General features: G+C 32.4%; 2 protein-coding genes across 2 annotated transcripts; one reads left to right on the top strand and one right to left on the bottom strand.

Moving 5' to 3' along the window:
- Positions 1-1,096: 1,096 nt before the first annotated feature.
- Positions 1,097-15,665, top strand: LOC131952635 (presenilin-2). Its single transcript, XM_059315382.1, has 13 exons — positions 1,097-1,195; positions 7,819-7,837; positions 8,560-8,742; positions 8,989-9,269; positions 9,430-9,571; positions 9,965-10,032; positions 10,267-10,487; positions 10,671-10,769; positions 11,303-11,386; positions 11,510-11,680; positions 12,278-12,466; positions 13,910-14,022; positions 14,231-15,665. Exons 3-13 carry the CDS (start codon positions 8,584-8,586, stop codon positions 14,384-14,386), a joined length of 1,683 nt encoding a protein of 560 aa, XP_059171365.1. The 5' UTR covers positions 1,097-1,195; positions 7,819-7,837; positions 8,560-8,583; the 3' UTR covers positions 14,387-15,665.
- Positions 15,666-16,211: 546 nt separating this feature from the next.
- LOC131952632 (protein FAM98A) lies at positions 16,212-26,239 on the bottom strand. The gene is made up of 11 exons (XM_059315379.1): positions 26,073-26,239; positions 22,982-23,130; positions 22,849-22,905; positions 22,558-22,635; positions 22,338-22,438; positions 19,580-19,690; positions 19,072-19,266; positions 18,840-18,939; positions 18,528-18,610; positions 17,121-17,208; positions 16,212-17,034 (listed from the first exon to the last, which is right to left on the bottom strand). The coding sequence occupies exons 1-11, from the start codon at positions 26,108-26,110 to the stop codon at positions 16,613-16,615; spliced, it is 1,422 nt and encodes a 473-aa protein (XP_059171362.1). The 5' UTR covers positions 26,111-26,239; the 3' UTR covers positions 16,212-16,612.

Below are 26,239 nucleotides of genomic sequence, written 5' to 3'. Positions count from 1 at the left end.
TTCGCCACGGGCGCCGGGAGGGGTCGCTACGCATCTGGAGGGGGGTCCGTAAATTTTGTGACGGTGTGTTATGAGGGGGGGGGGTGATTCAGATGGTGTGACGTCAGTTTTTTGCATTATAAAAAAGTAATGTTAGAAAACGAGTTTTAGCCGTAATGTTGCGTTTTAGAAAACGTTTTTAATAAATTGTTATGGGAATTGATAAAAAGACTCATGTTGACAGAGTTCTGACAAGATTTTGGAAAAATATCGATGTTTTAAGAAAAAATGTCAACAGCAATTTTGAGGGGGGGGGGGGGAGGGTTGTTGGCTGAGGTGTGACGTCATTTTAAGGGGGGGGGGGCTGGCTTTTTGTGATGACGGAGGGGGGAGGTAAGATCGTCAAAAAAAAGCGTGACGTCATTTATGGATGACCCCCTAAGCTAAATTTACACGAGGTATTAAAGTGTGTGTTCGTTAAGTGCAAATGTAAGTGCTGATCATCTTCACTCATACTTGATGTCATTTATGGGGGAGGGGGAGGTCTGGCTTTTTGTGATGTGTGACGGAGGGGGGGGGGTAAAAATCGTAAAAAAGCATGACGTCATTTTTGGATGACCCCCTTGACCAAATTAGTAGGGCCTAAATTAAAAGCTTTTTTGCCTTATCTTGAGTTTAAATTCAAGGAAGGAAATAAAAAACAATAGATTTTTTTTGGTGTAAAAATAAATATTAGCTAGGTATTTAAATTTAATAATAGCTTATTAGAGAAACTAACGTTTCACTAACGCAGGTAAGGAAACGCATTAAAACAAGTAGTATAGATCTACATTTATTTATATCTAGATATCTAGATCTATCTAGGAAGTAAGTTTATTTGTTTACCCCGATGAGCACTTTTTCAATACCACTTGACAGTTTGCAATTTAACTTTCTGCCCGACATTCATTGTGACTAAATAATAGTCTAGTTAAAAAAATGAAACTTTGTTATCATTTGATTCATTATTTAAATAGAAAAATTAGGCTATAAACTATAAATCTAAAATGATATCGATTAGTGAATAGCAAACGTGTGTCGGTTTTTGGTTTGTCATTTTGTGTGTTATGTGTTGAAATCAGAGACTGAATGCACAGAGACAAAGGGGAAGTTATCTGGCCAATAGAAATACATTTTTTTTTAATACTTGGAAGTATGTTGACAGCGATAATGACTGGTAAGATAAAGTAAAATTATCTTAGCCTATCTCAGCTCTTGTTTAGGTATAGTTTAGTTCTTGGTCTATTTTACAATATACTAAACAAACTCACGCAAAGAAAGATATAGATCTAGGGTCTAGCTATAGATCTAGGTATAGATCTAGATCTAGATCTAAATCTTTAATTAGCTAGGCCAATGCCGCTGCCGAGAAAATCGGACAAATCGGCTTTTCCCTACCCCCTGCATGTTTAACTGTGTTTTTTGCATGATTTTATTGTGTTTATATTAACATGTTATACACCATTCTGTTCGTAATTGAATAACCTTTTAAACTTTATAATTTTGATTTTAATATGATTTCAAACGTTGAAGAAATCGCCGATTAAATCGCATTTTTTACCCTCCGCGGCGACGTGCCGATTAGGGGGGAGGCTTTTTCACCTTTTTAAAACAGGGGTGTTACTTTGAGTCTATAGACTCTTCGAGTTTTCGCCATTCAACAGTGAAACTTGGCAGAAATACAGATTAGATGTAGACGTATACAGCGCAGGGTTCGTCGTCAAAATATATTAAATACTTTCGGAGATATCGTACAGCAAAGTTGAACCAAGTTTCCAGAGTTATTTATAGACCGATTTTTAATTTGAACCCTGCGCTGTATTGCTGAAATCTGGACGTTTATTAATATGTATGATATGTACTATAATGCCCTAAGATAGAGACGTCTATAGACTTTGAAGTGGACCGAAAATCAAAACATAACGCGCCGACCGCTGTCCGACTGAACCGCTCGGCTGTGCTTCGAATCGCCCTCTTTTAACAGACGACGCGTTACAAAATTCTTATACACGAATCGAGTTTACATACTACAACAGTGAAACTTGGCAGAAATACAGATTAGATGTAGACGTATACAGCGCAGGGTTCGTCAGCAAAATATATTAAATACTTTCGGAGATATCGTACAGCAAAGTTGAACCAAGTTTCCAGGGTTATTTATAGACCGATTTTTAATTTGAACCCTGCGCTGTATTGCTGAAATCTGGACGTTTATTTATATGCATGATTTTCTCTACAATACCCCCAAATAAAGCCGCCCATACATTTTAAAATGGAGCAAAAATTAAAATTAACGCGCCGACCGCTGTCCGACTGCGTGCTCTGCTGTGTCGATCTACACACCGTGTGGCACATCCGAATGCCTGGTCATGTGACGCTAGGCGGTCGATCCGATTGGATGATACTGTAAACAATTTCTAAAGATAGATAGGCCTACATGTGTTCCCGTGTTAGGCCTATACTCGACGGCTATTTCTATTTTATATAGATTAGATCTATAAGCCGACAGGCATGTTTCATAATTTTGTTCTTACCCATTTAAAGGGGAAAAAGTCTTATTAATATTTACGGCTCAGGTTTCAAATTTATCTTGTTTTTAAAATTAATCCAGATGGTTACTGTCCGATTATAACAATTCTGCGTTTCGCGCACCCTAATTTCATTTAAAATTAGAGCATTTCTTTTTCATAAAAACGGCTTTAATCTTTTTCCCGGTCCCCCTTTTTTTCACTACACACTTACAAGTTACATACGCTTAACAACGTGGAGGATACTAGCCTGCCAAATTGACCAAAAAGGGGTGGGTGTGGGTGGGCATTCTGTATAACACCCAACGTAACACCCATAGCCTACGTAAGCCTCACCCCGCCCCCACTAGTCCGTGACGCGACGAGCCGACGGTCGTCGCCTTTGATGTTGTACAACACCCGTACGGTACCTACTCAGTTCGTGGTGGATTCATACCCCACCTACCTCCCCCTTCACTTTGTGGAGTTGATGTTACTAACCCTCGGGCATAGATCAAGAAATCTTGCCGGACTTTTGTCTCTGAAAGTACATAATATTCGTCTGACACGTTCATCGGGTTGGCCGACTAGCCTATCCAGCGGTCGTGTTTACGTAATAGGGCAATAAAATTCGTTGGTCAGAAGATCTGGCTAGTCAGATTAAACAAAATCTAGGCAAAAGCTTGTGGTGGTACACGTGTCTGTGTATAGCCAAACACGGTAATCTTACACAATTTCTAGAATCTACAAGATCTACACAATCAAGCACTCAAACACGTGCTTTTTTCTTAAGAAAGTTTTTAGTTGTAAAAGGCCTACTGGTAGACCTACAAAAATACATAAGCCTACTTACTACTAGCATAAACATTGGGCTTAAATATAATTTATGTTATAGACCTATAACTTACACTAGATCTATACCTTGTGCAAGTTTAAAAAAAAAAAATTTCCTACAAAAAATATTTTATTGAAATTGTAAAAAGGAATAATTTTAATATGGGTAATAATATTAGGTAATTATCATATAGCACACTCTGATTCTGATCAGACAAATTTGTGACTAGACTAATTTTATAGCAAAATAACAAGAAATATAATTATAATGAAATAGGCCTAAATTTTGGAATAGTGTAGGCCTAAAGTATTGGACATAGATTACATAACATCTTTTAAGAAGTTACATAATCACAAATTTGCTATTGTAATAGCATTCTTCTCTTTGTGTTGTAAAACTTGATTAGTTATATTTTCTTTTAGTAGGCTATTAACTTGAAGTTAACTGACAATGAGCAAAAGTGATTTCAAAACTAATTAATGGTATATTTTGAGCAAAGGGTGGTATTACATAACCTTAACATTTGATAGTTATGTAACAATGTTGGACCATTTTAAATACTACCAATAGCTTCAGCATATATAATTGTCATATTTTAGATTAAAACAGCGTTACATTTAAACAATGACTTCTTATCACATTGATTATTAGATGTTTTAAAAAAAATAGAAAGGGGGGTATTACATAATCTATGAGATTAGTCGATTGTGTAATCAAAGGACACTTTTTAAATTAGCATCATTGGATTCGGCATACAAAAATCTATAAAATACCATAACATGACATCAATTGATGAAGTTTATTTGCTTTAATACCACTTTTAGTGAAAAACTCTTTAAAATTTGGTCCATACCCTCCCAGTATTTTTCCTCTTTCAGGGTCTACCCCGGTTGTCTGAAAAAACTGCTATTTTTTAATGACAAAAAAATTCATAACTTTTTTGTTTATGGTCAGATTTTGAAAATGTAAACTGATCTGTAATCAGATTGACAGCCCCTATCCAAATATGTAACTATTATATTGTTTTACTGAAATTAAATTTTTGCATTGGCCTAGCTACTTTAATCTAGGCCAGGCCTAAAAAAACAAGTTGTTTGTGGATGATCCCAACTTTTAAAATGTTTTTGTTGTAGAGACTAGAGAGCATGTAAAATTGATCAGTGACTGAGTGAGTCATTGAATAGTCATTGATTCAACCAGCAGCAGTAGCTGTAATTCAGATCTAGATCTACTAACAGGTTTTGGTAATTCATATACTATTTTATTTTTCTTAGTTATTAGGCTAATTTTAAATGGAATAAACCACCCATGCCCAGTGAGAGAAAAAAACTGCATCCTTTCATGGCAATGTTTTCAATGTACTGTGCATGGGTAAAATTTGCCCTACTGCCAAACCCTATTCATTCCTCCCTAACCAGAGTTCCTTTCAGGCATATCAGGGGGGGGGGGGGGGGGAAGGGGAAGGCGCATAGCCACCCCTCCCCTCCCAAAAAATTCGAGTCCTGTTCCACCAGTGGAGAAAAAATCTGAAAGAAACACTGTCCCTAACCCTAATGTCTAATCCTAACCTTAATGCCTCAATGACAATCCTTAATGATAACCCTCAAGCCTAAACCTTACCGGTAACTCTTTAAAAGCTCAACATCAGCTTTTAGTTACTAGATCTAAGTAAAATAAGAAAAAAATAGCAAAAAAAAACAACCTAAGAGCTCAATGAGATGGTACCCACCCCACCCCACAAAATCAAGCTTACTGATGCGCAACCACTTCAGTCACATAAATAGTTTCATCAATGCGTTACCAATCCTATATTCTTAGACGTGTGACCTTGTTTTCTAAAACTGCGTTATTTAAATGTAAACAATGCCTGTGCTTGGATCATATTTATTGGGGCACAGGTTTACCTACTCTTCCACATGAAAGCCTTGAGTGCACATTAATCACTCACCATAATAGTTAGGTAGAGCACACATCGGTGACTCCCCAAGTGTCAGGGACGTAGAGGGGCGCTCTAGTGAACCCCGACTACACTAACGCAGGGGCCCCTGGCTCCATAAAACTAATGTAGTCGCCATGGTGCTCACACGATAACCCAGCGCACCAAATTTGCACCCTGCTGAGGTGCCGGAAACCCGCATGATTCAATTTATTGAAGGACTATAACACTCCATCTTATCTATAGTCTATAGCTCTGTTTAAAATGAACGTAGGTGCCATAGTGCTCATGAGAAAACCAGGGCGCCAATTTGCACGCTGCCAGATTTTATTTAGTGAATGACAATAATGCCAAACTTATCCATAGTCTATTGCACTTTTAAAATAAAAAGGCGCCATTGTGTTCACGGGACAGACCGGTGCGCCAATCTTAGAGGAGGTAACTAAGAGGAGGCTGCTTTCACGAGGGGGGGGGGGGTTAGTGTTTTAAAGCAAATATTTTCAGTGGCAGCATTGGTACTGTCGAATTCACAAATTATGGATTACTGAAAAGTAGAAAAAACAACAACTAACATTCAAAATTAAAATGAAATTATTAGGCCCTACAAGATTAGTCTTTTTTACTAGAGGAAGTATTGTAATCGAGATAAAAAATCACATGAATTTATTTGGACAGTTTTACACCTCAGTACTTCATCATATACTGAGTATAGTGGACTTTTTTTAATCAGGCAAAAATTCTAAAATCCATATTTTTCAAAATGTTGGTGTTTTACCCATCATAGAGTTGGAAAAACTGGGCATTGCAATTTTGTCTGTGAACACCATAACTTGTGTATTGTACAACTAGGTTGACAAAATTTCATATTAAAGTATTATATCAAATTTGTAGTTCTGTTTTAACTTTTCAACTATTTCGGGTAACTGGAAGTGGAACTTATTCTACTTTAGGTTTTTCAAAAGCCTATAACTTGAGTACTAGTTCAGTTAGAAGAAATATCACTATATGTAAAGAAGATCTAATTCTCTGTTTTCTGACAAATTTTAGTAATTTCCGCTGACCGGAAGTAGTAGTTTACTATCTTTTCGATTTCTCAAAAAAAAACAACACAAAATGCCTTGATTTTTAACTTGATTCCTTTGTCTTTCTTAATTAAGTACTAATGTTTCACACTATTATACACAGATTATTTGCTGTTCATTTCTACAAGGTTCTATTCTATTTAGAAAATTTAAGTATTTAAAATTTGATTTTTTTCTTGATCCAAATGAAAGTTAAAAAAAGAAACCTAGTAATTAAGAAGTCAAACTACAACTAGAATCTACATATTTAATTTGTTCTACATAGATCTAGTAATAATGGTATTAAGAAAGCTTAGTTCCTCTTTAGATTTAGCAATCCATTGGACTGATGAATAAAAGTTAATATATTTTTAACCTCAGCATGTGAATGGATATTGTGCTCAGCATAATGCCCAGCTGCCTTTACTTTCCCCAACATAAGTTAGGTACCCATTAGAGCTGGGTGAACTCAGGGACATCCTACAGTCACAATCAGAACTGAGATCAGAACTCGAGACATCCGGGCTAGCAGCCAAACACTCTACTAGTCGACCATGCCGTCCTACAGTAATAATATTACTGACTTGTTTTTCTAGAAATGTTAGTACTTGAATCAATGTCAGCAAATAATAATAAAATTATTTTGCTTGTATTGCTACTCTTTGCCTGACCATTACACCTTAGCCTAACTACTATGTCAGTAGAAAAAAGTTTCACTAAAATATAGTTTAAATAGATCCATCCTGCTCATGTTTCCATCATTCAACATAATGTAACCTCATTACTAAGGTTTTTTCAATAACAGCTGTAAAGGGTCTTGTTAATATTTTGAAAAATAGCAAAAGGCATTTTTACCCCTCAGTATGTATTACTTAACACTTGTGGTGAGGTATGAAGACTAATGATGTTGATAAGATGGAACAAGTTTGATAATTACTAAGCTTTTTGGGTTATATTTTTATTCGTATTAAAACTGATGGATGTGACAAGATGAACAAAACTAAAAATGGCAAGATAAGTCTGAGAATTATACCATGTTGATAATCTAACTTATATACTAAAATATATACCTTACTTACTAAAACATGCCATAAACTGACCTTCTTGTATAAGCATTTTTACAAATTCATACTAAATCAAGAGACTATAATTTCAAGAATGTTAAATAAATAAACTAAAGGAATCAAATCCTACTCTTATATTTAAAGGTGCCAAATAATATATTGAACTTATTTGTAACAAAACACTACTACAAAATGTAAAGCTGAATTGAAAGTACATTTAAAATAACTACAGTAGATCTTAAGTAAAAATTTAGGACTAAATTAATTTAAGCAATAAACTTTAATTTCATTCAGCCCTTATTTGCTTTATTTAGTAGTGTGAAATAGTTTAAAATAATTTTAAAACATTTCGAAAGGTAGAGTCGCAATAGAAATAAAAACTTATACAATTTTGCAGCCAAGCTCTAAAAGTTTTGGTAAGTAAATAAATATGCACATAAGCATTGGATAGTGGCTCTTGTTATCCATTAGCAATATTTTTCCTGATTTAAAACCCTTTATTTAACCCTTTAGTTATTTGTTTATTTAAATAAGATATATTTTTATACATGGTATATAAATTAAATCTTGGTTTAGTTTTCATAATAATAATAATGCTGCTAAAGTTAAGTGCTTCTTATAAATAGTATATTATAGTTGATAACAAATACAATCAAATCTATATCAAGGATTTCACCTTATTGTTTCATTTTTGCTTGTATGTCTATTTTAAAAAGTTTTATTTATAGCAGTGTCATATTTTTAAAAAAATATTGTATGAGGTTTTTCTGAAAATTATTATAATTATTTTTATTTTAGTAGTTGAGTTTTCATTTACCCCTCTTATTTGTTTGCTTCAATTAAATATTTATGCAATAACCCACCCATATTTCTTGATTAGTTGAAGAATTATTTTTTTCAAAAGATTTAGTAAGAAGAATATGCTTAATCAAAATTGAATAAGACATTAAAATTTTTTTTTGTTCCACAATTAAATACAGAAAGCAAATGGATTTTCTGGAATTAAAGAAAAATACTAACAGTTTATAAAGAACTAAAAAAATAATGCTGAAATATCTATTTCAATTTTAGTTTTCAAATGTCATAAATCTTTAATTTTCTATTACCCTATTATTATAGTATTATTTATTTTACACAGAGTTATTCCAAAAACCATTTCTTCATGAGTTCGTTAGATAGTCCTGTAAGGGGCTCTCCTGAGACTAGCACTCCGGATGGTTCTCCTACAGAAAGAACAAGCTTAATGAGTGGTATAAACAATAGCGGCAGAGGGGATAGGGGTGGGGGATTTTTTTCTGAGAATCATGAAGCTTTACCTGAGGTTAGTATACTTAGTTAAGTGTGCCTTTCTAAAATTGTAAAAATGATTCTTTAATGATTTTAGAAAATATAATCTCAAACTTAATTACATTAGAAAGTTCCTTAAAAAGCTGTTAAATTATAAAATAAATATTTACTTTATTAATCAAATATAATTTGATAATAAATATTTACTTTATTAATCAAATATAATTTTTTAATCACTATAGTAAAAACACAGCTGAATGAATTATTGTATTTATTTCAGACTGATATAATTAACCCAAATATAAACACAAATGCAAATGAAGAAAGCGCAAGCACTCCTGCTGCTCAGGCTCAGGCTAGTGGCAGCAAGAAAAAAAATCCGTCAAAGAAACGCAAGCGGCCTAATCCACCTAGCCAACAGCAAGAGGAGGAGGAAGAAGACACACTGTTATATGGAGCTAAGCATGTCATAATGCTGTTTGTCCCTGTCACTCTGTGCATGGTTGTTGTTGTGGCAACCATCACCTCCATCACATATTACACAGAAAAGGGTGTTTACCTGTGAGTGGACATTTTAATATTTGATTAATATTTAATGAGTTGCAGTTCTTTATATTATAAACTGAAAGCTTTGCTTTCTACTAAATGCATTTTCCTTTAGGTTTTTGTTAAATATTAGTAAATTGAAAGTGTTAATGAAAGATTTTCATTTTTTTTTCAGAATTTACACTCCATTTCATGATAAAACTGAAAACACAGGCACAAAAATTTGGCAGTCTATGGCCAATGCTGGTATTATGTTAATAGGGATAGTTGTAATGACAGTGGTTTTGTTACTACTCTATAAATATAAATGTTATAAGGTATGTTATTTTCTTTCCTTTAGTAAGATATAAAGTTCGCAGCATCATGATTGGTGCTTTCTGGTTTGAAGAATCTATTTGGCAACATAATTATGTTTATTTATTAAAAAAATAATGACTATATTTTACTTAGGGCCTAATAAACTATTTATAAAATACACTGTAATTTTTACTGTCAGTATTGTGAATAATATTCTTTAATTCTGACCTGTATTAAATTATTGGGAACAATGCCTTAAGAATATGTATAGCTAATCAATAAGTATTAAAAGGATACTGCTCAAAAGTTATTGGTAGTAGATACATTTTCCAAATTTAAATTTTAGGAAAAAAAAATTAAAAACAAATTTTTGATAATGTATTTTTATGGTTCTATTAAATTATTTTTTTCAGCTAATCAATGGGTGGCTAGTGTTATCTTCAGTCATGCTGCTGTTTATCTTTTCATATATATATTTAGAGTAAGTTTAAACTAGTTTTTTGTTTGTTTTGTTAAATGGTTTCTATCACTAGCTTTGCTAATCCTCAATAACAAGCACAATTTATCCTTACTGATTTGAATTTCTTGCTTTTTAATCAGTGTTCACTTACCATAACTCATATCTTCTCAAACATTCATTCAGTTAAAGAAATGTTATCATTTTTTAAAAATGACTTGTTTCTTCCCTAATTGTAATTTTGATTTAAACTTCCAGACAAATTCTCCGCGCCTATAATGCTCCTATGGATTATATCACAACTGCAATCATAATGTGGAACTTTGGGGTTGGTGGATTGTTTTGTATCCATTGGAAAGGACCGTTACTCTTACAACAAGCTTACCTAATCATGGTAAGTGCCTTGGTGGCCCTCATGTTCATCAAATATTTGCCAGATTGGACTACTTGGGCAGTACTTGCTGTTATGGTCATTTGGGGTAAGTTTCACTCTTGTTTTATTAATAATCAGTTCTTTTATTTTTAAAGAGATCTACATATTCTTTCCTCTAATTTAATAACTACATTTTTTAAATGAAAAAAAAAACGTTTAAGATATCCAATCAGAGTCATTTTATTTGTGTTAAAACCTCTCTACAGCCATTCATTGATTTATTTTGCAGATCTAGTGGCAGTTCTTTGTCCAAAAGGTCCTCTTAGAATGCTGGTTGAAACAGCCCAGACTAGAAATGAGCCTATATTCCCAGCTCTAATTTATTCTTGTAAGAAAATAAATGTCTGTCCTATAAGGGTTAACAATAGATTATTATTTGTTCTAATATTTTAAAAAAAAAAGTATTGACACAATTAAGGACAAAAAGTTAATTCTGTTGCAGAATGCTTGTCAAAAATGAAGAAGAAAAAAGTAAAGTACTCTTTTGAACCTTATAGTCCATGGAGCATGTGAAGTAGAGTTCAGATTTAGGTGACCTAGGTATATGATGTGCAATATTGTGGCTAGCACTATGCCCAGCCCCATTTCTTTCCTTATGAATTAGGTACCCATCAGAGCTGGGTGGATCAGGGGTGTCCTACAGACATGAACCCAGGTCCAAACTTGAGACTTTTGATTTCGCAGCCAAATGCTATATTTGACCATGCTGTCCCTTGTCAAAATGAAGTCAGAATAAAATAGTTTAATATTTCATATTAATAAGTAAAGGCACTAAGTGCTTCAAACTTATAATAGTGTAGCAACCTTAGTATTTTTTATTACAATCAACTTCATGATTCTTACTTTTGATATTACATATAGCAACAATGGTTTGGCAGATAACAATGGCAGATGTGGATGATATTCCAAAGAAACCAAAAAAGAAAAAAGGAAAAAAAATTGATGGTTTGTTCTTTATTTTTATATGTATATTAATTGGCCAAAGATCATTTAAAAATAATTTAGGCAATATATTTTTAAAATTTCAAAAATTGATTTTTAAACTTAAAAATAAAATACCTTCTCCAGGTGCCCATAACATGAACAACTCGTCAACAAGTCTAGAACCTGACAATGATGGTGCTGTTGGATCCAAGGAGCAAATAGTTAATGGTACCAGAACAGAGTTTGAGTTTACAGATAACACAGATTCACAAGCAGCTCGTAGGGCTGTGCAGGCTTTTGGTGACATGACTCAATGTATGTCAAAGTTTCCCAGAATACCTAGTTGAAGAAATGGCCTTTGGCCAGAAACAATGGATAAAATATTCACAAATTCTTCAAACTTCCAGAATAGGCAGTTTATGTGCACATAATTTTGTTCAACAGCAATTAAACATTAGGATAATAGCCACAGGCTAACAACTTTTAAAAATTGTAGATTAGACATCTAATTATTTTTAGTGGGTTTTTTTTTGCACATTTATAAAACAAATTCCTTTTTTATAGTTAAAATAAGATAATTGCTTCTCTTAAACTTAATGACGTTAAAGAAGAATCTTATCTTAAATTTCTTTAAATTATAGATACATAGCTTTACAAGCTATTCCACATCGATTGATTTTCTTATTCAATTAAGTTTAGGGTCTCTTTAGACCCTTATCTATTTTGTCACCCTAGGCCTCCAGCTTGTAAAAATCCTCTTTATTTTTTTTAAGTCCTTTGCATTTTATAGCAAACTCAAAATATTTACTAGTTTAAAAAACTTGAATTGTTTTGATTGTGAGAAGTTTTGCTTCACATTTAAAATACTTGTCTAATCTAATTGATAATTAATTTTCTATTTTGTGTTAGCAGATGTTGAGGGAGCTCAAAGAAATTCTGAGACTTTAGACAGGTCATCGCCTGTTTTAAGTGAAGGAACTGCTGTTGATATACCACCTACAGTTCCTTCTCCTACAGCTGTGTCAGTTACCCTCAGCCCAATACCAGTACCACCACCGATAACATCAAACAGAAATGCCCCAACAGAATCAGATGAAGAAAGTGAGTTAATCAAGTTTAAGTACCGGAACATATTGCTTTTATTAGATACTCCAAACTGATTTTTCAAATCAGTCCTACCAAAATGTCTTTTTTTTTTGCATAGTACTAAGTTTATGTCTGTAGTACAATTAGAAAAAAAATTATGTACTTAAGAAGCAGGAGTGGGTTTTTTTTTTTTTACCTCTTTGGCCTCATAAGTACCCCCTTAGCACCAATTATCTCAAAAACTATAAAAAGCTGTATCCATTCTCTAACTTGATTCCAATAAGAGTGTACATCGACTGAAAAAGTTTTTTTTTCAAATATTTATCACAAGTTTAGCATATAATTTATAAATGTTTTTGTCTTAAAAATCGTATTCACCATTTTCAACAAAAATTTGAAAGGAATGAAAAGAATAAAAGTATCACTAACTCACAAAATTACTAAAATTCTTCTATTGCATCCACAAAATCGCTCTTCATATTGATTTAAAGAGGAAAACGTTCTGTGGACAAAATTATCCAGATAAAAATAAACTTTTGGCAGGCTTTGTGTTCTAGAAATGTATAGTATACATGTCATAAGTGTAAACGCTGTATTAATAAAGCGATGTTATTAACATAAAAAAAATTGAAAAAAAAAATTAAGATTGACTTGGTGTGTCTCGAACCCGTACCACCCGCATGGTATCAATTACACTCTCATCACAGCTATTCAAGCACCTTATGAATCATGAAGAATAAAAGACCCAATTACGAAATTTAACTTACGCAATTTTCAAAGTAAATTTTATCCCAAGCTAACCAATTCCATAGCTAAACAAACATTTCTATAAAATAATTAAGGCCTGAAGTAGTTTAATATAGAAATTTATTATGGGAATAGAATCTAGAGTAGATAGTCCGAATCTAGATCTTAGCGTCTACGTCTAGTTTTTCCGTAGATCTAGTCTAGTTCTAGAATATCTAGATCTAGAATCAAAATAAAGTAAATTTTATAAGTTTAGGCGTACCTATTTGTATTTTTAAGTTTTTGATAGCACATGGGAAATTGGTGCTAAGATGAAAAAATCTGAAATGTAGAATCAAGAAAACTTTTTTAAGCTACTAATGTTGTTTTGTTAGTTACTTTAAAAAAAATTTAAATGCTTATGTAAATTACTGGGCTTTAACACTTTTGAGGTAAGGTTTAGATAAATAATGATATTGTTTTATCTAATCATTGGAAGGCATTAGCCTTAAAAATATTGACATTTTATAACTGTGTTTAAGAAGTATTTGTTAATAGTTCAGTTCGTAAACATTAATTTGTAAATTTATAAACAAATGGAATTTGAAGTTTACATAAAGTTGATAAAACAGCGCCTAGTTGTAATGCTTAAAATACTGAGTTCTTGGAATCATTTACATTAATTGTTTATTATTTGCTTAGTTTTCCATGCATTCCTTTTTTTGTTTTTAGGAGGAGTAAAATTAGGTCTGGGCGATTTCATTTTTTATGGTGTACTGGTTGGCAAGGCAGCTTCAAATGGTGACTGGAACACAACAATAGCTTGTTTCGTTTCTATTCTGATTGTAAGAAATGTGTACTATTACTCATAATGTTGACTATTTGTTACATGTATAAAAGTATTAAAATGAGTTGTTGAAGTTCTAGCATATAAAGGAATTCTAACCCTAGAAAAATTAAGGTATTTTTGTCATACCAAGCCTGTCATTAAACAAGTTTTGATATCATATTTCTAATAATATTAACCCATTTATATTACCTTTTACATTTCAGGGCCTGTGTTGTACGTTGTTGTTGTTAGCCATCTTTCGCAAAGCTTTACCAGCACTTCCAATATCTCTCACTTTTGGGTTAGTTTTTAACTTTGCTACAAGTGCTCTTGTGAAGCCATTTATGGACAGCTTAGCCAGTGAACAGGTTTACATATAACTCTTTAAATATTTTTTTTTAGGTAAATGTTTCATTTTGTGACATCAATATTATGAAGTCCATTTTCTGTGTTTTAAGTTTTAGCCACACATTTTTTAAAAACAATCTAGCGAAGATACAAAGGATGTTTACTTGGACAACCAATTTAAATTACTACAATTTTTGTTCAAAGGTAATTTGTTTCAGATCACTTTTTTTCAAATGCAAGAATTATTTCATACCTAACTTAGAAAGAATTGTTAACTTATAGGATATACCTGGATTTCAGCATAGAGATGAGTTATGTTTTTGATTTATATCAAATGCCACTAGAAATAATTTATAACACATGAAAATAAAATGTAAATATCTGCAACACTCAAGTCTCATGTAGTGAATACTGGATGCATGTAATGTTATAAAAATTGTGTTAATCACTCATAAATATCTTAATAAAGCAATGATATGTACAATATTTACATTCCTTTTCTAGTTGTCTTATTACAAAATAGTATTTAAATACTGACATCTTAAAATGTTTACACACTGCTTGAAAATCAAATTTAAAGATAAATGCAGTTTAACTTAGGCTAATGTCATCTTTAAAAAATAAAATGTTTATACTATTTTTTTTAAAAACAGGATGCAATGTAAATAGCTAAAGCATTAATTTTCTATTAAATAGCTTCTTCTGATGTTGCTATATTCTGTTGTTTAAATTAAATATCAGTTTAATTTGTAGAGATAAAGGAATTAATTAACAGGGACTATTTTTTACTGAATTAAGGTGTACATTCTTATAAGAATTATTAAATGCTTTCTTTAATTATCTGCATGATCAAATCTCTGGCTTAATAATAAAAAAAAAAGTATTTTCATGCTAATTGTGTTTTATTTAGTATTTATGTAATGGTAGGTTCATTTTTGTAAATATATAAAAATGGAAATCAATTAGCTGAAACAAATATTCTATAATTTTAAGATTACTTAAAAGTAAATTTTAGAATGGAGTTCTGCTAAGTGTGAAGACATTCAAAGGTTGAGTGCTTTTAAATGTTTATTTGTAGAGAATTTTTCATCAGCTAAACTGTCAATTAGAACACAGTAGTCAATTAAAAGAGACAACTTTCCTGCTATTGTTTGAAGTTTAAACACAAGGAATGAAAATATGTTCAATGTAACTTTTTTGCAAGCCTCTAGAATATTTGTACACAAGTCACTAAGCAGCACTGGATAAAAGTATTTTTAATAGAATTAATGCTGCTTATAATTGAAAATAAAGCAGAAGTGATTTCCCCTAAACTTTCTTGTATATATTCTTTTAAATCAGTAAAGGGGTATGGCAAAGCTGTGACAAAATTGCTTGTATTTTTTATGAAAGTGCATAGAAAGGAAATTTGTTATCATAATCATTAATTTGCGCATTATATATCGATCTTATTTTAACAATGGACGATTAGTGTTTGATGCAAGCTTGCCATTTGTCGTAAGGAAACCGTGAATTGCTTTATTTAATATTGTTGTAAACTTACTTAAAAATACTGTAAATTATAGAAAAGTATAAATTGCGTCCTACTAAAATAAATTCATTAATTTTTAAAAAAATCATGCAGGATAAAAAACATTAAAAAAATAACTTTATCGAGACATCAGCTAACTAGGCCTGCCCGTTTTGCCAGTTGTGTATTTGAATGGGAAGAAATCTAGCAGACCACACATTTCTGCTGAACAGCGGTGAACGGTCAAACACGTCACAACACTTCTTAAAAACTACCCCCACCGTTGCACTGCGTATCAATCATATTGTAGCCATTTAAAAAACAGGTGTTTTTCACAAATAATTTTCTAGGCTACTGATTAAATTTGATAATTAAAATTGGTATCAAATTATGGTTAAATAAATGTAGTTTTTAAATGTTTAAGTCATCTTGACCAATAATGAAATTAAAATCTTAGTCGACACCCTAATCTAACTGAAACAGAACTCAATAGTCAAGAACCACTTCCAGTTACATGAAATTGTTTAAAAGTTAATAGAACCTGCGCATAAAATGTAATACTTGTATGTAAAATTTCATCCACCTACAAGAAGCTTTCACATAAAGCAACTAAAATATTCTCTTTTAATTCAAAAACAGCATTTTTTATTTTTACTAAATAATTACAAGTTAAATACGTTGAATTTCTTCACAACAAATATGTAGAATTTAAGATACTGAAAACAGTCACAGCCACAGTGGAATCATCTCAGTGCCTACCTCTGCCCCCTCTTCCCCTACCACCTCTTCCACCTCCTCTACCACCTCCACGGTCCTGGTAGTAATCCTGCTGGTAACCCCCTGCATAGTTTCCACTCTGTTGATATCCTCCCTGTTGGTACCCTCCTTGTTGGTACCCTCCTTGTTGGTACCCTCCTTGTTGATAGCCTCCTTGTTGATAGCCTCCCTGTTGATAGCCTCCCTGTTGATATCCACCCTGTTGGCCTTGATTACCTCCCTGATGGTATCCACCTCCTCCTTGGTTCCAGTTGCCTCCAACATCCTTCACTTGAGCATCACTTCCACCCCAACCACTTTGTACTCTGCCACCTCGTCCACTCCCCCGATCACCTCTACCAGCTCCAGCATCTCCTCTTCCACCCCGACCACCACGGTAACCAGCTCCACCACCTACAATGTGTAATGAAAAAAAAAATCACAAAGGTGTTCTTCATTTCTACAACCTGTTAAATATTGTAATGAGCAAAATGTTATACCTTGCGGTCCTGCATCTCTCTTTGTGAATGATGGCATTTCTGGTGGAGGTGGTTCTAGCTCCCAAGCTCTACCTCCACGATCTGGTACCTGAGAAGCAGCATAATGAAAGGTATGTGTGAAATGAATTGCATTTCTTTCCCATAAAAGTGTGTGATTGGTTCACAGGCAAATCACAGCTTCAATATGTAGTAAAAGACAGTCATAAGTGATTAAGGCAATATAGGTGAATACCATCTGTGGATGTGCAAATTAGGACACAAGTAGTCAATGTTACTGCCTTCTGTTAAGGGGGAAGTATTACCCTGACAACGGAAAATTTATTTTAAAAATTCGCCAAAAAAAAAAAAAACAACTATTATACTACACCCATACATTTTTTACCATAGTTATTAAGGTCAATCTGCTATACAACAGCATAAAATGATAGCCCAAGTATGATGCAAAAATTGTTAAAAATATAATTTGACCCAAAAAATGTTAAATATTTAGGTTTTAAATCTTTCTGAAAATTGGTAAAAAGATGTCATTATCATCTATTGCCAGAACTAAATCAAATGCATTATGATAAAAAAATTTTTTTTTTCAAATCTGATCAGAATAAGATAATACGCATTAAAATTTTAAAATTTCCACAAAATTCAAATCGTACTACAATGCTATGGTTTTAGTTCCAGCTACTATTAGAAAGCCATGTTTCAGATAGCTTCATTCATGTGTTGATAAATTGTGAATACAAGAAAAACAAATACATTTTGAAAAATATGTTACTCATTTTAGTGTTACATAAGCCTAAACATTTTCCAAATTCCAAACAGATTTTTCTGAATATTGTAACAATGCTGACTAACAGTAATATCTATAGCCTGAACTAAAGGAATCTCATTGTGATGAAAATTTTAAAATTTTGATAATATCACACAAAACTGACAAAATAAAAAAGTTTAAAGTTTAAAAAACATTAATTTTACATTAGAATGGTATAGTTGTAGTTCCAGCTGTAGGTTCTGTTATTTTGATTCTATATGCCAAATTTGAAGTACATTGGCCAATGGTTGAAAAAGTTGTTTACAAAAGAGTAAAAAATATTTTAAAAATAGAATCTATGTTAAACTTTTTATGGAAATATTTTGATTTATACAATTACATGCAGAATTTTAGCTAATGAATCATAATTACTGCTGTAAAATTTTGACAGCTGTGTGCCTTATAATTTTTTTTATTATCTTTTTTGTTTCTCTTTCTTTGTATGGGTGAAACTGCCCACTGTAAGTTACTTAAGTTATTTAATCTGTAACACTGAATTATCTTCTCAACTGTGGGAATACCGTTTTGGTTTTTAGGACAAATATATAGCAAACATTTCATAATTCGCAAATATGATCTCAGTAAACTATGGGCATACTTACATTACCAATCAGGATTTTGTTTATTGCACACTTTGTTTTTTCTCTAGCTTCACCACTACTTGTTTTTTGCAGCCTCGTTAAGTCTGCAAGCGTTAAAATAATTGGATGTTAATAAAAGGTTATATAAATAAATATATATTAATAAGAATATTATTATTAACTGATGATTCAATTTATTGACAAACTAAATTTAAAAAACTGTAAAATGAAAAATTTCATGTGCATTCTGTCAGTGTAAAATATGCATAGTCAATGACTCCAGCTAATAGCAAAGTTTGGCTAACAAGGGATGAAGTATACAAATCATATTACCATCTCTTGCAGCAAGGATCTGAGGTATGCCAACATCAGTTTTAGATATCAAGATTTTTCTGATCGGCTGGTAGACTTCAGCTATTTTATTTTCCTTGTTCTGTAGTGTAAGAATTCAAAAACAAACTCATTAACTTACACTATAATTACAAATCAACTGTCATCTATTTACAAAATTAAAATTAATTATTAAGTATTTATCAGATAACAAAAATATGTAAGAGGTCCTCACCTTTGCTAATTCAGACCATTTAAAGGACTGTATTGTAACATCCAATCTCTTCAATAACATATCACGTCGAACTCTGTACTCATCTGACAAGAAATCATTAATGGCTAAAAGCTGTGCCCACTGTTTTTCCGACAGCCGAGACTTCAGCAGTGGCTTCCCTGCTAGGTCTGGATTTAGTGACAACTGTTCTTTTACCTAATTTAAAAAGAAAATTTTAGTATTAAATATAATTAAAGTGATACCCCAAATATAAAACTGCAAAACGTCATGAAATTTTTAAAATTAAAGCCTGTCTGTACTGTTTGATAAATAACTCTATAACTATTATAAATAAATAGCCATGGTTGAGACTTAAATGATCAACTGATACATTGCTAAAAAATATTCTTTGACAATAGTAAGTTACAAAAGTTAGCTGTAAATTATTTTTATTTAATGACAACCATACAGCAATTAAACTAGTCTTAACTTTAGGGTAAGTGACAATTTTACATTTTGTTTTTCAAACCTTTGTTTCAATTTTACTAAATAGTTGAAATGCTGTAATGGTAGGTGGTGGCTTACTAAACTTCAATGCCAACAGTGCAAGTTTTAAACGCTTAGCTACATCACTCTCTTTCTGTAATCAGACAACAGATTAACAAGATTTAACATCAAAACAATCTATAAAGTGTATACTACTAGTACTAATGGATTGATGGCATGGAAGAAAACAGTATATTACAGACAACATAGGTGTATATGCCCCCTCCTTCCCCAAGTCAATGTAGTAACACAAATACTTTTAAACTAGGAGAAACAAACTTGTAAAGTACTAAAAGAACTAGCCAACTGGCACAAGTTGTGCTTCTATTTGCAAGTGTATTAACTTTAAATCAGGTGCCTGCCCATGATATCCTTATTATGGCAGAACATTATAATACTTCATAATTGCTTACTAGTGACATTAGAAAACACAGTATACTAATCAACAAGCAATATTTTCAACACTCAGCTGTTTTTTTTTCTCTTTCTGCTTTATAATGGTGTTGGACCTTTGATATGGCAGGAAACAGATTAGTACCGGAAAATGCATATTCGATCTTCGCCGTTCATAAACTTTCTAACCAGACATCGTTCGGGGATTTTGTTTATACTGATAAATAGAGCTATGTTTTTACAAGCTTCGTTAGCAACATTTTTGTGGAATACGTTTTTTTATGACATTTTGTGCCGCGGCGAAGGATGCGAAGTATGCAAATCTAGACGGAATGGATCTACTTGGAAAAGTACGTGTACTGCACTAATAAGGTAAGAAATACTATTTTGTAAAAATAACTATTATTTTTATGGATTTTTCATTAGAAATGATTGCTGTAAATTATGAAAGTAAAAAAAAAGTATATTTGAATGTGTTTTTTACTTTAATTTGAACAAAGTGAATGGCCATAATTACGACACATCGGCGTCGTTGAAAGCGGGGATTTCAGTTAATTTTTTACGGATATAAAATTGTATTTTTTTCCTCCGAGGCATGTACTTAAATAACAGTTTAGTTAAATGTATTTAATTCTGTAAAATATAAGTATTATTTTGCCGTAGATACTTTAAAAAAATTTTTTTATGATTTTCTGTCGGGGAAAATCGATATTCGCACCATGCACGCACGCGTAGTAAAACTAGACTTATCTTTAAAACACGAGAATCTTGAGTACACTGCGAATAACAAAGTTTTTAAATTTTAGTTTACTTTTGACTTTAAGCCATTTGTTTTAAATCGAAATTAATTGATAATGTAATTATTTCAAAGTAAAAATTTTCCGTCTGATTGGGTTCTAATCTTCGCCCACTGAACCAGCCTACGCACGACATTCGCGCGAGTCTGTTTCTTCGCAATAGTCTGTATACTGTATAGTGTCGAGGGCTAATTCTAAAAAGAATCGAGTCCTTACTAATCCAATGTTTATTAAAATTAGGTACAATTGTTGGAACGCATGAGAAATAACAAATTAATATTTCTTTAAATCTATAGCCAAAAGAAAGTAGAACTTTGTAACTCTGTAAATTATGAATCGAGTGACGGCTGTCGTGAAAACGGGAGCCATTTTACTCTTTTTTTTAGGGTGACCTACTTTTATTATATAATTTTAAAATTCATCGATTTGATAAGCAGCTGAGTAGCTGACTACGCATGCGATATGGCTGGCACGTTTTGGGATAGGGATCGAGTACACCATAGAATTTTTTTTCTTAGAACTAAGCGTATTTTTTTTTAAATCAAAAGATACTTACATATCAGTTGTTGATTTCAATTTCATTATAGATCTAATCACTAACTTCAGTTTTTAAAAGTGATTTTGCATCTAGATCTAGTGTATTTTCAAAATTACGTAAATCTAGATCTAGATCTACTTACTATTTGACAACCGTGTCAGTAAAATGAGGTCAGCGCTTCCAGATTCTTGGGTTTTAATTATGTTTGTCATTTTGATCTATTATAAGTAGCATTAAAACAACTGCATCTATTATCAACATTGTTTTTATATGCCAGTTCTAATTATACATTCTGTTCATTACCAATTCTAATGAAATCGTATCAGGCCCTAACACCCTGTTCACCTACACTCCTACACTGACACTACACTTGAAAGACGCCACAGAGAGTCGTAACTTTAAATTAATGTTTAAAGTACTAAACAATTATAATTAGCCATGTAAATGCTGCAACTATATTAAAAATTGGCATATAGACATATTTTATTAATTATGTTTTTTATATAGACCTTCTATATTTAACTCTGTTATTTTTTTCTTCCCCAGAGTGTTTCTAAAAGCCAGAATTTTAAAGGGGAGGGCGGTCGTTTTTTTTCTCAAGAATAATTATAGAAATAAGCTATAAACTGGTATATTTTGTAAAGTTTGACACATTTACAAATAAATGTATGCCTAAGTGACATTTCTGTGTAATTATATTGTTAATTTTGTGAATTTCGTGGATTTTTAGACCTCACTACATTTAGATGTAAAAAAAAAATCTCAGTTGAGTGAGTGTGGTTAATCTACATTTTGAAAGTGATGTAAATGTCTAGTGCTATTAATTTTTATATTTTTGAATTCCTCGATTGTTAAGCAACAAAATTGATATATAATATGTCAATAATTGTTACTTTGAAAATTGGCGAAAATCGACCCTAAAAGTAGATGCTTGAGGGTTGAATCTGTTTCCTGCCATATATTAGGCAGTCTTTGGATTGCACATGCTGAAATTCAGTAATGTTTACACTCACCACTTCTGAAATTTCATTTACTCCCTTGGATAGTGTTGACAGGGCTGCTGGCCTTTTAACTGCAATAATTTTTACTGCAGCGAGTTCTGCCAGCAGATAATCTGCGCAAGGTACAAAGTAAGAAAAAATTGTTAATTTTTCATTCAAGTCAAATAAATGCATTAGGATCTTTTTTTAAAAAAGCTACAGCAGAAAACTACAAGTACTAAAGATAATTTACCTAATAACTGTAGACATGCCTTTCTGGATGATAACCTTCCATCCATGGGTCCTTCTGTTAAATTTTTATATGGACAAGCTAATGGAGAAATCAGATCAATTACTTTCCCTTATTTTTAAATAGATCAACTTAAGAGTTAATACAAAAATGTGCAGGCCAACATATATGTATTCATATAAGGTGCAGAATAATAACTAACAACTTAATTAAGCTAACGTTAGAAAAAAACTTATTTTCATTTTCAATAAGACTTTTAGGTGATAGAGTTAGATCTAGTAGCAATGCACTTACAAAACTCTCTCAAGAAACCACTGAGTTCCATAAGAAAAAGTTCAGAGTCACTTGGACCTGAAATAAAATAAACAGCTATTTATGTTGAAAAATCTTACCTATTTGTAATTTAAACTCTGTAGTGTCCACATACCTTGAATGGCCGAAACTTTTGCATCAATGCTACAAAATACTGATAACTGTGATATTATCCATTCTACAAGCTGTGTATAGGCCACAGATTTAGCCCCTGTATCTACAGCCTCCAGCAATGCTTTCTGTTCTAAAAGTGGACCATCATATCTGCAAGGTAAAACAAATGTGTTATGTAATACATGACCACCATGGTCCAGCAGGGAAGTGATCAGACACATTAATACCACTGCTCCCCCCCTCATGATTTCTCACCCCATGATACACAGCACCCAACTGTATCTAACCCACCATAAAACTTAGTCTCTTTGTAGGTAACATGGACTTAGTCCTTAGATCTCAGCCAACCAGAGATAGCATCTTATATGTCATTTATGGCCCTGAGGGTCCAGCAAGGAGAACAAAGGGGAAATCAGTACCAATGCTCTCCCTTCAATCAACATTTCTCACCTCCATGTCATGTCATGTTATGTAATAGCACACATGGCTTATCAGGGGAAAGCATCAAGGTAGATTAGCTAGTACCTCCACTTTTTACATCCAAGAACTCAAGAACCTTAACTCTGGACAGCTACACACTAAGTATACTAATGTGACTACTGTAAACAACTAGACTGTTGGCCCTATATGTAGACCTGCAATTGTATCAACTGTGGACCGATCTCCAATGGGGCCTAGTGATAGTTGGTATCATTTAAAGTGTGTGTACACAGCATTAACTATTTTGGGGTTAGAAATTAATTATTTTTATTGTGGATTTTGGGGGTATGGCTATACATTCTAAATTAGACCAATTTAAAATTAAAGTAAATTTATTATTATTTTTATATTGTATAAGATAAGTTAGAATAATTTTGCATTAACTTTAATATTAGAAAATACTTGGATTAGCAAAAATCTTTTAAAATGTTCAGGTGCTAAAAAGTGTGCCTCACTTACTTTAGTGATTAGTGGCCTTCTTTACCCCTATTTATCATAATTTTAATCCCTGTCCCATTAATTAAGACAACTAATAGGCCTAAACACGAAACTAAAACTTTAGTTGGCTAAACAGCGAATATGTAGATCTAGAATCTAGATGACAAGAAATCCTAGGTAGGCTAATGTGTGTAGAGTAATGTACTGTAGTTATTGTAGACTAGTAGAGCTATGCGCATCTTTTACAAACATGTGAACTTAGGGTCAATTTTAAAAAATTTCAGAATGCTTTCTACAGAATTCAATAATACCACATAGATCTAGTCTCTGCGAAAAAACATTTGGATGATTTTAAATACCGATCATAGACTCTTCCATAAAATAGATGTGTTGGGTTGTTCGTCGTGTTGTTATCTCGACTAATGTCCAATTTTATGATTAGAAATTAGGGTTAGGCGTATGGTAAGACCAGGGTTGGGGTTAGGGCCAGGATTAGCATTGACGTTAACCAGCCATGTGGTGTATTTTACTAATTTAGTTAGTTAACTGGTGAACGGAAAAAAAGTCACAGGAAAAAGTCACAAAGGCAAATTTTTTTGGGAAAAAAAGTTACAGAAAAAAGTAACAAAAATCTTTTAATAAATATTTTTGTTAACTGTTGAGGATTGTAAAATTTTGGGTGTTTATTAATGTGAGTTGTTTTTAGCATTTTTGTAAACGATAAAAGCATTGTGGTTTATAACACTAATAAGTAAAAATACTGTTACCTAATTTACACAGCAACCACAACTTTTGTAATGAATTTAGTTAAATACACTCTAGAAATGTTAATTATAAACGAATTTTAGGCATATCATTGTGTTTTGCATGGTTTTTTTGTTGTCATTCCTTGGTCAGCTTCTCCTCAGGCGGCCTTGTCCGCCCATATTGTGTGTTGTTGATGTTTTGCGTCAATGACAGCCTTTGCACTGTGTTGAGTTTCAGGTTTGATCCTTTCCTTTGTTATGTAATGAGCGTGATAAATGTGGGCAGTACAGGTGGCTGACCTATTGTTGCAATGAGTTGAGGGCAGCAAGTCACATTAACTAATTCTTAATGGTCTTAAATGCCTTTTCGTGCCATTTAAAATTAGTATTTAACAAATACTATGAAAAGGAGAAGGTTGGAACATTTATTTAAATTCTATTAAATATTATATTTATATGTGTATAAAAGTATAGTTAGTACTAGATTCTATCTATACTAGATTCGGTAAAACTCCATTTTAGCGTATTTTATTCCCCCGCTTCACGTTCACCTCCATTTGAGCGTATTTTATTATAAACACACCGTGAGTTCACATTGACTTTAATAATAATTATCAGCATACGTCATGTAGCTGTTTGAAATTGTGTTGGCCTCAGTTTTGGGGTCATTGTAAGTTCATAAATGATTATTTATAGTATCATGCCTGGGAGATACTTGGAACAATACAAACTTAGCCGCCCTGCAATTGTGAGTTACGTCTACGTACTTCACCCGTTGCCATGAAAATTCTAACTGACACACGAACATAGCACATTCAATATTCAAAATCTGGATTTTTCTCAAGTTTTGACAAAGTAAATTATCAAAATCTAAAACAAAGCCAGTCTCTTTGCTTTTTTAAATTCATTTTCATTCATTTGTTAAAATAAAAATACAATACAAATAAATAAATAAATCGTGTTTTCCTAATGTTTTGGTGTGTTTCGATTATTATAATAAAATACGCTCAACTGGAGGTAAACGAGAAACGGAGAATAAAATACGCTAAAATGGAGTTTTACCCTAGATTCCATATAGGCCTACTATATATCTAGTATATAGATAGATCTAGTAGGCCTACCTAAAGGAATTAAAACGTAAATATACTACTTCACATTAAATATTTACGTGTTATAAATTTCACTATAGTATATTAGTAGGCCTATTTGTGACTTTTTTTCCTGTGTTTTTAATTCCTGTGACTTTTTCCTACAGTAACAAACAATCAGTTAACTCAGTAACTGCAGTAACCTAGTCTAACGCCTTGCCTTAAAAACAGCTAACAGACACTACGTACACAGTACACCCCTTTTTAAGTTTTTTTTAAAGATTTATTCATTATAGGACACCGGTATAAAAATTCTCCCAAACATTAATTGCCCGCGTACCCTAAATCCTCAAGAGAATCAAGAATATCGTTCTCCATTGCCACTGGACTGCGGCACTATCAAGCTGTATTATTAGGACGTAAAATTTTTTGCTAGACTGTAACCAAGCTATTGATAGATTCAGATATCTAGATCTAGGCCTAAATGGTACAGGAAGTTGCATGTGG

Source organism: Physella acuta, unplaced genomic scaffold, assembly GCF_028476545.2.
Source record: "Physella acuta isolate Inbredline_101_S28 unplaced genomic scaffold, ASM2847654v3 ptg000883l, whole genome shotgun sequence".
NCBI classification, from domain to species: Eukaryota; Metazoa; Mollusca; class Gastropoda; family Physidae; genus Physella; species Physella acuta.
The sequence above is the reverse complement of the archived record's forward strand: the minus strand, read 5'-3'. Positions and strand labels throughout refer to the sequence as shown.